General features: G+C 36.5%; 1 protein-coding gene across 1 annotated transcript in view; it reads left to right on the top strand.

Moving 5' to 3' along the window:
* Window positions 1-12152, top strand: part of C1H3orf20 (chromosome 1 C3orf20 homolog) — an 83346-nt gene that overhangs the window by 19142 nt on the left and 52052 nt on the right. Inside the window, exons 7-8 of the mRNA XM_044676072.1 lie at window positions 796-925; window positions 8739-8981. Of these exons, the coding sequence (XP_044532007.1) occupies window positions 796-925; window positions 8739-8981 (373 nt within the window). The remainder of the gene's footprint in view (window positions 1-795; window positions 926-8738; window positions 8982-12152) is intronic.

Raw genomic sequence — 12152 nt, 5'->3', positions numbered from 1 at the left:
AGTTAAGGAACTTGCTCAAGTGAAACTAGATTCTCGGATCCCAAATCCAGTATTTTTCCTACTCCTCTCTCACCTCTGCATAGTAGAATCTTTTTTTCTCCCAAAATTCTACTCAAATCTGAGCGTCTTCTTCAATATGAAACCTGTCCTCGTCCCTCCAGTTACTAATAGCCCCACTCCATTATCTTGTATTACCTTTGTCTATATTTCATCTGTACTTATGAATGTATAAATGATACTTCCAAAAGATAATAAACTCCTGGAGAACAGGGACTATTTCTTTTCTTTTAATGAGAAAGCTAGGCGGTACACTAGGTAGTATAGAGTTCTGGGATTGGAGTCAGGAAAACCTAAATTCAAATCCAGCTTTAAACACTAGCTACTCGGACAAGACACTTAACCTCGATTTGCCTCAACTAGAGCCTTCAACTATAAAATGGGTGTAATCACAGCTCCAATCCCTCAAGGTCCTCGTGGTAAGGATCAAGTGAGATAATATCGTAAGGTGCTTACCACGATGCCTTACCCAGTAGGTACTATATAAATGCTAGCTGCTATCATCATTATGAATGATTTTGTCTTTGGGTCTCAGACCTAGTATAAGGTTTGGCTCATATTCAGTGCTTAATAAAATCCGTATTGATTTATTGTTAATGAATGGCTTGCTTTCCACTAGACCTAGCCCTCTTTGTCTCTGGTGAGTCCGTCTCCTTGGAAATCTTTCACTTCCTCTCCCACCTAGAATGCCACAGACCAGTAGCATAAGAGTCATTAGCTGCTTCTTTCCTCTTACAGGTAAAAGTAAACTAATTCCTGACGAGCCCAATGGAAAAATTTTGGGAAACAGCATTCCTAGTGAACTCTTTTTCCCTAATGACCCCTGCATTCAAGCCCGAGAAAGACTACAGACAATGTGTCGCATGATGTAAGCCTCTTTCTAGGAAGGGAAAGTGGGTATTCTTGAGTTTGGAGGTGGAGGGAAAACTCTTGGAGCCTGAAAGGTGGCTGGTGGTATCCACCACAAAGGCAAAGAGAAGAGATCCTGGGAAAGGGACAGCCTAAACCCTATCAAGCTGCCCAATTGCAATAAGGGACTGGAGATAGGAACACTGAGCCCAGTCAGCTCTGTACTGAGGCTCCGGGGAACATACCTGGCAAGTGAGATTATAATTAGAAAAGTTTACTTTCAGCACATCCAACTCTCTTCCCACATTCTCCCAGAATGAACCTCTAATGGTACACATTCATGTATCAGCCCAGCATGTGGAAAAGGCTTTCTGAGAGCAACCAAACCTTAATAGCCTACCTTATAGAGACATTGGGTAGCTTCTCCCGCAAAGAGAACCTGTGGAGGAGTAGATCCTTAAATCACGTTATAGAATCAGCTTTTTCTAGAGTGTTTTGTTATTTTTTAAATAACCAGGCAGTGTAACTGATAGAGTGCTAGACTTGGAAGGAAGACCTGAGTTCAAATCCTGCCTCTAATACTCAATCCTTAGGGAGATTAACTTTTATCAGCCTCATATCATGCAAAACGTTTTGCAAAAAAAAAGTAAATGCTACCAATTATTTTTATTTTCCGTTCCAAATTTCTTCCCTCTCTCCTTCTACCCTTACCTTACCCATTTAGAAGGAAGGAAATAGAATACTCATTATACATATGAAAGCATACAAAATATATTTCTATATTAGCCATGTTGTGAGGAAGGAACAAGAAAAATATACATATATACATATATGTGTATATACATGTATGTGTGTGTTTCAATCATCACTCAGAGTTCACCAGTTCTCTCTCTGGAGGAAAAATAGTATTTTTCATCATGAGGTCTTCAGGATTGTTGCAGATCATTGTATTGATCAAAGTAGCTAAGTATTTCATAGTTGATCGTTGTTACAATATTGTTGTTAAAGTATACAATGTTCTCTTGGTTCTGCTCACTTCTCCTTGCATCAGTTTATATAAGGATTCTCATGTTTTTCAGAAACCATTTTGGTCATCATTTCTTATGGCACGATGGTATTCTATCACAACCATATGCCACAACTTGGTTAGTCATTCCCAAAGGACAGGCATCCTCCTGATTTCCAATGTTTTGCCACCACAAAAAGAACTACTATAAACATTGTTTACCTTGTTTTTTTTTTTTTCCTTTTCTTTTGATCTCTATGGGATGTAGACTTAATAGTGATATTACTAAGTCAAAGGGTATGCACAGTTTTAGAACCCTTTGGGTACATTTCCAAATTGTTCTTCAGGATGGTTGGACCAGTTTGCAGCTCTACTAATAATGCATAAATGTATCTGTTTCTGCATATCCATTCCAGCATTTATCATTTACCCTTTCTTACATGTTAGCCAATCTGATGGGTGTGAGATGTTATCTCAAAGTAGTTTTAATGAACATTTCTCTAATTATAAGTGATTTAGAGCATTAAAAAATATAATTGATAGTTTCGATTTCTTCTTCTGAAAACTGCCTGTTAGTATCCTTTTATTTTTTTTTTATCAATTGAGGAATGGATCTTATTTTTATGATTTTGGCTCAGTTCCCTATATGTTTGAGAAATAAGACCTTTATCAGAGATAATTACTGTAAAAATGTTATCCCAAGTTTCCTACTTTTCTTCTAATTTTTAGTGCATTGATTTTGCTTGTGCAAAGTCTTTTTTAACATCATATAATCAAGATTATCCATTGTATCTCTCATGATCTTCTCTAATCTCTATGTTTTATTTGATCATGAACTCTATCCCTAACTCTAAATCTGACAGATAATTTTTTCCCACCCTCCCCTAATTTGCTTAAGATATCACCCGTCAATCTAAATCATGCACTCCTTCGGTCCTTATCTTACTATATAGGTATGTAGCTATTTGTGTCTATTTTTTTTGCCAGACTGCTTTCTAATTTCTCCAGCAGTTTTTGTTGAGTAGCGAGTTCCTGTCTCAGTAAAGTGGCTCTTTGTTTGTCAAACACTAGGTTACTGTGGTCCTTTACTTCTATATTTGTTGTTGTTCAGCCATTTCAGTCATATCTAACAATACATAACCTAATTTGGAGTTTTATTGGCAAAGAATCTAGAAGGGTTTACCATTTCCTTCTCCAGCCCATTTAATAGCTAAGGAAAGTGAGACAAATAGAATTAAGTGACTTGCCATGGTCACACAGATAGTAAATGCCTGAAGCTGTATTTGAACTCAGGTCTTCCTGACTCCAGGCCTGAAACTATCTACTGCATCACCTACTTGCCCCATGATTTAAGTATATTATATACCTAATCCATTCCACTATACTAATAGTATGAGATCTTGTACTGCAAGGCCTTCTTCCTTCACATTTCTTTTTCATTGATTCCCTTGACAGTATTGACCTTTTATTCCTCCAGATCAGTGATTCCCAAAGTGGGCGCCACCGCCCCCTGGTGGGTGCTGCAGCAATCCAGGAGGGCGGTGATGGCCACAGGTACATTTGGGGGCAGTGAATAACTGTAAGGGGGCGGTGATAGTATGTGACAGGGAGTGCTAAGTAATGTTTTTTGTGGAAAGGGGGAGGTAGGCCAAAAAAGTTTGGGAACCACTGCTCCAGATGAATGTCGTCATTTTTTAGTTCTTTGGTACTTTGATTGGTATAGCATTGAATAAGTAAATTAATTTAGGTAGTATAAATTTATTATATTGGCTTGGCCTAACTACAAACAATTTATACTTCTCTTTTTGTTTAGCTTTGTTTTTATTTATTTGAAAAGTAATTTGTAATTATGTTCACGTACTGCCAGTGTGTATCTTGGCAGTTAGACTCCCAAGTATTTTATACTATCTGCAATTAGTTTAGATGGAATGTCTCTTTCTATTTCTTCCTGCTTGGTTTTGTTGATAATATATAGAAATGCTAATAATTCACATGGGTTTCTTTTATATCCTGCAACTTTGCTAAAGCTAATTGTTTTTTGTTGGTTCTCTATGGTGCTGTAAACATACCATCATATCATCTACAAAATGTGACAGATTTTAATAACAAATTTCCACATACGTTTTCTGAAATTATAGGATCCAAATTGTCTCCCTCCCTTCTTCCCTGCCCCCTCCTGGAGCTGGCGAGCAATTCAGTCTGGGTTATACATGTATTATCACACATGATATATTTCCATATTATTCCCTAATGTGTGTGTGTGTGTATATATATATATATATATATCTTTTTAAAACCCTCCTATCTTCTGTCTTAGAATCAATACTAATAGTTGGTTGCAAGACAGAAAAGTGGTAAGGGTTTGGCAATTGCAGTTAACTGACTTGCTCGGGATCATACAGCTAGGAAATGTCAGGCCACTTTTGAACCCAGGACTTCCCATCTCCAGGTCTGACAATCCAGTGAGCCACCTAGCTGCTGCCTTAATGAATATTGATGCAAAAATTTTAAATAAAATATCTAACAACAGCAATATATCACAAAGACTATTTACTATGACCAGGTTGGATTTATATCAGGAATGCAAGACTGGTTAAATATTAGGGAAACTATTATCATAATTGACCATATTGATAACAAAATTAGAAAAACTTATATGATTATCTCAATAGATGCAGAAAAGGTTCTTGACAAAATGCAACATTCATTCCTTTTAAAAGCATGAGAAAGCTTAGAAATAAATGTAGCTTTCCTAAAAATGATCAGTAGTATCTATCTAAAACCATTAGCAAGGATAATCAATCTGTGATGGGGATAAGCTGAAAGCTTTTCCAATAAAATCAGGAGTGAAGCAAGGATGCCCATTATCACCACTATTATTTAATATTGTATTAGAAATGCAACAGAGCAATTAGAGAAGAAAAAAATTAAATACATTAAAGTTAGGCAACAAAAGTTATCACTTAGCAGATGATATGATGGCATATTTAGAGAATCCTGGAGAAACAACTAAAAAAACTATTTGAAATAATTAACATAAGCAAAGTTGCAGGATATAAAAATAAACTGACATCAATTATCAGCATTTCTATATATTACCAAAATAAAAAAGAAGAAAGAAAACTTAGCAGGAAGGGGTAAAAAGAGAAACTCATTTAAAATAACTGGAGACAACATAAAATACTTGGGAGTCTACCTGCCAAACCCAGGAACTATGTAAACACAATTCTAAAACACTTTTCACACAGTCTTATCTAAACAATTAAGAAATAGATTGGCAGACCAGTGGAATAGATTAGGTACACAATACATAATAGTAAATGACAATAGTAATATCTAATGGCAGGTTCAGGTTTGGGGGATAAGAACTCATTATTTGACAAAAATTGTTGGGGAAAGTGGGAAACAAGTCAGCAAAAACTAGGCATAAACCAATATCTCACACCAAGATGAGGTCAAAATGGGTACTTTATTTAGTCATAAATGGTGATACACATAAGCCAATTAGGGGAACCTGGGATATCTTAACCTGTCTGATCCATAGATAAAGGAAGAATTTGTGACAAAACAAATGATAGAAAGCAGTGTGAGAAGTAAAATGGGTGTTTGATTTAAATTGAAATATTTTTGCACTATCAAATCCAACATAGTCACAATTAGAAGGAAAGCAGAAAGCGGGCAAAAAAATTTATAGCAAATTTCTCTACTAAAATACTTCCTTTCTCAAACATATAGAAAAATGTATGAAATGTATAAGAATATAGTCATTCCTCAGTTGACAGTGAAAGGATATGAACAAATGAAGAATGATGAAGAAATGATGAAGAATGAAGAAATCAAAGCCATCTACAATCATTTGAAAAATGCTCTAAATCACCATTAATTAGAGAAATGCAAATTAAAGCAACTTGAGATACCACCTCATACCTATCAGACTGGCAGGATGGAAAAGAAAAATGACAAATGTTGGAAGGTATGTGGAAAAGTTGGGACATTAATACACTGTTAGTGAACTGTGAACTGATCCAACCATTCTGAAGAGCAATTTGGGACTATATCCAAAGGGCTATACACTTACACTTTGGTATTCCAAAGAAGTTTTTTCTTTTAAAAAAGGAAAAAGGACCTATAGGTACAAAAATATTTATAGCAGTTCTGTGTGGTGGCAAAGAATTGAAAATTAAAAATTAAGTCGGTGCCCATCAACTGGGGAATGGCTGAAATAAGTTGTAGTAGATGATTGTGATGGAATATTACTATACTATAAGAATTGATGAGCATATTGGTTTCAGGAAAACATGGAAATATTTTCATGGACTGATGCAATGAGAAATTAGCAGAATCAGGAGATCACTGTATATAATAGCAATATTGCATGATAATCAACAATGAATGTCACATTTTCAGCAAAATCCAAGATAATTTTTAAGGACTATTAATGAAAAACCCTATTCACCTCCAGAGAAAAAACTGATGTATGCAGTTTTGAAGCATACTTTTTTTAACTTTATTTTTCATGGAGGGTTTTTTTTTCCTGGCCTGTGATTACTTTCAAAACATGACTAATATGGAAATGTTGTCTGATTGCACATGTATAATCTATATAAAATTGCTTGCCTTCTCAGAGGGAGGGGAAGTAAGAAAGGGAGGAAAAAAATTTGGAAATCAAAATTTTTAAAAAGTTAAAATTTATTTTTACATTTACCTGTAAAAAAAAACAAAATTTCAAAATTCCAAAGAGATGGTATTTATCTTCTTAAGAAAGGCTTTAGAGAGTGGCTAAGTTGCTCACTGAATTGAGAGCCAGGGTCAAAGATGGGAGGTCCGAGGTTCAAATCTGGCCTCAGACACTTCTAGCTGTGTGACCCTGAGCAAATCATTTAACCCCCTTTGCCTAGCTTTTACCACTCTTCTATCTTGGAACCAATACATACTATTGATTCTAAGATGGAAGGTAAAGGTTTTTTTTCCAAAGGCTCTATTTATTCCTATATTTTATATTTTTTATAAGAATGAGTGTTTTATTTCACCAAAAACTTTTCTATTCTATTTCCTCTTTTGTTAAACTGAGAAATTTATATTTTTATAATATTCATCCATTTAAGCTAGATTGTTAGTTTTATTGGCATATGAGTGGTTAAATGACCTGTAAAAATTACTTGAATTTCATCTTCTTTGGAGGTATCTTTATTTTTTCATTTTTGAGACTAGTAATTTTATTTTATTCTTTCTTTTTTAATCAAATTAACCAATGGCTTATCTATGGCATTGATCTCCCCCCATAAAACCAGCTCCTGGTTTTATTATAACTTCAATGAATTTTTAAAAAAACTTTCATTTTTGTTGATATCTACTTTGATTTTTAGAATTTCTGTTTTGGTATTTAATAAGTATTTTAATTTTACATTTTTAGTTTTTTTTTTAAGTTGCATGACAAGTTCATTGATTTGCTCATTCTCTATTTTATTGATATAAATACTTAAAGGTACAAATTTTCCTTTAAGTACTGATTGGAGTTCATCCCACATATTTTGGCATGGTTTCATTGTTGTTATTATCTTTAAAGAAATAATTGTCTCTGTGGTTAAGTCTGGTGCTTATGAGGTAGTATGATCTGAGGAAAGCTGTGGTCAGTGCACTTCTAATCTATACTTTAGTCCTTACCCAGATAGTCTCTACTCCCTCATGACCACAACTCTTTCACTCTGGAACATCAACCTGAAACTGGGTAACAGACATTGGAGTTGCCAAATGGCACCTAGTCCTGAGCCCAATGCTAGCACAGGGATCCTCTATAGTCTCTTCCCAACCTTACTGTCTCTGCCCTAAGTATTCTAGGTGCTGCTGCTACCAATGTTGTCACCTCAAAGACCTATAACTGTTGTCACTTCTGCTGTACCAAAATGTCCACAGACCTCTCTTTCTCTCTTCTCAAACTGTCCCAGGGTGAAAAAAAAAATGACTCCCTATTTCTTTCTATTGGCTATGTAACTTGGAATTCAATTTGATGCACTCTTGTTTTATTCTTTTCAACCTTTGCCTTCTGTCTTAATGTCAGTTCCAAGACAGAAGAGAAGCAAGGGTCAGGTATCTGTGGTCACATTTGAACCCACATCCTCCCAACTCCAGGCCTGGTACTCTATCTAATGTGCTACCTAGCTACCTCTTGATGCACTTTTTAAAAAACCCTCACTTTTTGTCTTAGAATTGATATTTCATATCAGTTCCATGGCAAAATGGGAAGGGCTAGACAACTGAGGTTAAGTGACTTATCAGGGTCATATAGCTAGAAGGATTTAAGACCAGATTTGAACCCAGTACCTCTCATCTCTAGGCCTGAATATACTCTGAGCCACCTAACTTACCCCTTGATGCATTTCTTAAGTTCATTAGAGGGAATACTGGGAGAATGTAGGAAAAACACTTATTATACTCTACCCTCTTTACTGTTCTTATATTATTTTTTATTATTATTAAGGCAGCTCATATGGTGAGGTGTGCTGATATAATTCACCAAATGTTAATTGAATGCCACTATGTGAAAATCACCTTGCTAAACACCATAAACTAGATCATAGCTGAGTGGATAGATTTGGGTTCTAAGAGTTTTCCCTAATAGATTCAGAGAAGAGGAAAATATCTCTCCCTGACATTTAACTCTCAGATGACCCTGTGCCCAAGCTACTTCTACTAGATAGTTCAGGAAAAGCCCAGGGAGAACGAGCCCATGAATAGAACTAAGAATGATTCAGAAGAAGTTGGACCAAAGGCCCAGTTTCTTGAGTTGAAACCCAGTTGAATTTCACTCACCTCTAATTTCTTTCAGAGAAGCTGAAAAGAACTCATGGAAAGGGAGAAGATATTCTTCCCCTATTGTTTTACACAACTACACTGATAAAAGGTCTAATTTTCACTCATCAAGTCTATTTAAAAAGGACTCGAAGACTGCCTTAAATGCCATGGAGCGTGCTCCCTATCCTATCGGCCATCATTCTCAGTCACTGGAGACCAAGTGGAAAAGGGCCTTCAGATTTCATTATTCCTTCTATGATGGGACCACCTTTGTTTTGTATCCTTCACTTGTGAAAAGGACCCTCTCATTTCAGTTGCCTATCCCCAAAAGAGCAAGTCTTTTGGGAGAGTATTGATATGATTAGGACATCTGGAACAACATAAGCTCTAGGCTTCTATCCTGGTGGATAAATTAAGTTCCTCTGTGCCAAACACACCAACCCTTTGTGCACAAATCCAAAATCCTCTCTAACATCAAAAGAACTAAAATCTATGGGTTCTTGAATGACCTTATAAACAAAAATTAATTCTTTTGAGAGTGAGTTGGTAAGGTAAGAGTACTATTATGTATATTTTCTTGGGGTCCCATCATCCCTTTCTAGTAATCAGGTGAGATTGGGGTAAGGAGTTGTATTGAGCAATGAATAGACATACTGCCTAGGTACGATCCTAGATTGACATAAGGCAGGTCATTTATAATTTGACCACTTCCTTAGGTCAGATAGATTACAAAATGGAAGGAGCTAAAGACTCCAGTTTCTTCTCTTGGGGAAAAGGAGAGATCTGAAGTAAGGCTTGGAATAAGAGGATATGTACACAGTGGTTCTCCTGGACAAAAAGTATAACTTGATCTAAAGATCTTGATGTTCTTTGAGGGGCCAAGTCTACTCTATGCTGGGTTTGGGATGAAGCTCATTTAATTTAGTGCTATCCAATCCCATGTCACTTCCATGTCAATGTTAACTATACAGCAATCTGATTCCTTATACTGTTTTTTGTTTATGTCATAACATTTATTCTTCTCCTTATAATTATTCACCATTTTCCTTTCCCAACTCTAAACTGTAAGTCTGGAAAGACAAAAAAAAAACATTGAATTCCCAGATATTTGGAGAAGCAGCAAAACCTTGGGGGAACCATGCCAAAAAAATCCCAAATGGGGTCATCAAGATCCAGACACAACTGAAATGACTGAACAACAACAACAAAATGTGTCAAGCACTAAGCTAAGTGCTGGGAATACAAATACAAGCAAAAAGAAGCTTACAGTCTAGTGCAGTGGTCAGCAACCTTTTTGGCCATGAGAGCCATAAACGCCACATTTTTTAAAATGTAATTTTGTGAGAACCATACAGTGCTCACAGTGCGGCTCCTGTAACAGTGCCTGAAAAAAAATTGACTTTATGGCTCCTGCAGAAAGAGCCATACGTTGCTGACCCCTGGTCTAGTGGATGAAGATAATTCATAAAATAGAGCTGAAAAGCAGAGGGTTGGGAAAAGGATGAAAGAGAAGTCAGGAGAATAGGAATCAGAACTAAGAGAGAGTGAAGGATTGAGCCTGGACTGACTTGGGAATTTCTTCAAAATGAAGAGGAACTCAGCAATAAGAGAACAGGGATGCAAGGGCAAAGAGATTTTCCAGGGTAAGAAGACTTTTAGGAAATGGAGAAGAACACAGAGTCAGAAGTAGAACTGGTAGGGGAGAATCAAGCAATGAGCTCTTCCTCAAACTGAAATTTAGTAATAATATTATATGTATAATGTCTCACAATAGAAATGAAAAGTACTATTGTGGTATTTTTATACCCCCTTTACAGGTAAAGAAACTGAAGCTCAGAGAAATGAAGGGGAAGTGAATTTGTCTGTGGACAGATAACTAAGATATGTGGAAAGCAGAAACTGTAACTATTATCAGCTTAGGCAAATCACTTAATTTTTAGTGCATCAGTTTCCTCATCTGTAAAATGAATCTAAGGAGGACAGCTGGGTGGTTCAGTGGATTGAGAGCCAGGCCTAGAGACAGGAGGTCCTCGGTTCAAATCTGGCCTCGGACACTTCCTAGCTGTGTGACCCTGGGCAAGTCACTTAACCCCCATTGCCTAGCCCTTACCATTCTTCTGCCTTGGAACCAATGCATGATATTGATTCTAAGATGCAAGGTAAGGGTTTAAAAGAAAATGAATCTAAGGTTACTGCCAGCTATGAATCTATGATTTTATGCATCCAGGATAACTTTTAACTAGAAGTTTAGAAGTTTTTCTATTATTCCATGTTGTGTTGTTTTAATTCTGTTGTTTGTAGATCTTTCTTAAGGAGAACATGTAACTTAACTAGTGTAACTTTTTCTTGACGAGTCAAGGTTATCACTAAATATCAATTATTATACTGTGTTGTGATAAGATGTTTTCCAGGTGTGTATTAGAACTCCTTACTCCCTCCCTGCATACATGCACATAAAACAATCCCTAGACTGCAGTGTTTTTCAATTTGTTGCATTTGTTTTTTATAACCACTCCCTATCACTGTCTGGTGAAGTCCAGGTTCAGACTGGAAGCATTTAATCCTGAAATAAGCAGCATAAAAACAAGTTTAGCAAGGAGTTCTCTCTGGGCTTTGGTTTCCTCATCTTTAAATTAAGGGGATTGGACTAGAGGCCTCTAAGCTCTCTCCTGTTGTTCATAAAACATAGGTCTGTTTTCATGTATGTCTGTGCCTGGCCAGTCCTACTCCAACTTGCTCTGAATAAGTATTAACTGGACAGCTCCCCAAATCACAGTTTCCCCCATTGCTTCCATGATGATGGCTAGTTTTACATGGCCAGTGACATTTTTTTTTTTTTTACTTTTCTCATCTATGTCTTGAACTGATATTGTTGCTTGGTGATTGATTATTGGGGAAGTAAGTTTTAGTTTCTTATTCAGGGAGGCAGGAGCAGTTAATATCCCTCATGATGGTATCCCCTCAAGAGTCTGAGGCTGCTTAAGGTCAAAGAGGATGAAATACTTTTTTTAAAAAACTGATACTCCATACAGGCTGCCTGGAAAAATAGCAATAAGAACTAACATTCATGGTATTCACTCGGTATTGGTATCTCATTTGATAGAAAAGGAGAAAGAAAATGGCATGTGAGACTTTTGTGGGGCAATGTGACATTGAAAGTCTTTTGTTCCTGAGTGGTGTTCCCTGTTTGTCTCTCTATTCCCTTGGGTTGTATGCATTGTTGGGGAAGTCTTTTGTGGTCAGCTACCTTCTAAGCTTCCTGAGGTCCTAGTCATGTAGAATCCCATGATGACCTAAGATCTTTATTTGATGAATCCAGGTTAGGAAGGCACTATTGTAAGAGGCTTTGAAGAGAAGGAGGGAAAGAAAGGGAGGGAGAGAGGAAGGAAGGAAGGAAGGAAGGAAGGAAGGAAGGAAGGAAGGAAGGAAGGAAGGAAGGAAGGAAGGA

Source organism: Gracilinanus agilis, chromosome 1 (genome assembly GCF_016433145.1).
Source record: "Gracilinanus agilis isolate LMUSP501 chromosome 1, AgileGrace, whole genome shotgun sequence".
Classification (NCBI taxonomy): domain Eukaryota; kingdom Metazoa; phylum Chordata; class Mammalia; order Didelphimorphia; family Didelphidae; genus Gracilinanus; species Gracilinanus agilis.
Note: the sequence above shows the minus strand (reverse complement) of the source record. Positions and strands in the feature narration are given on the sequence as shown.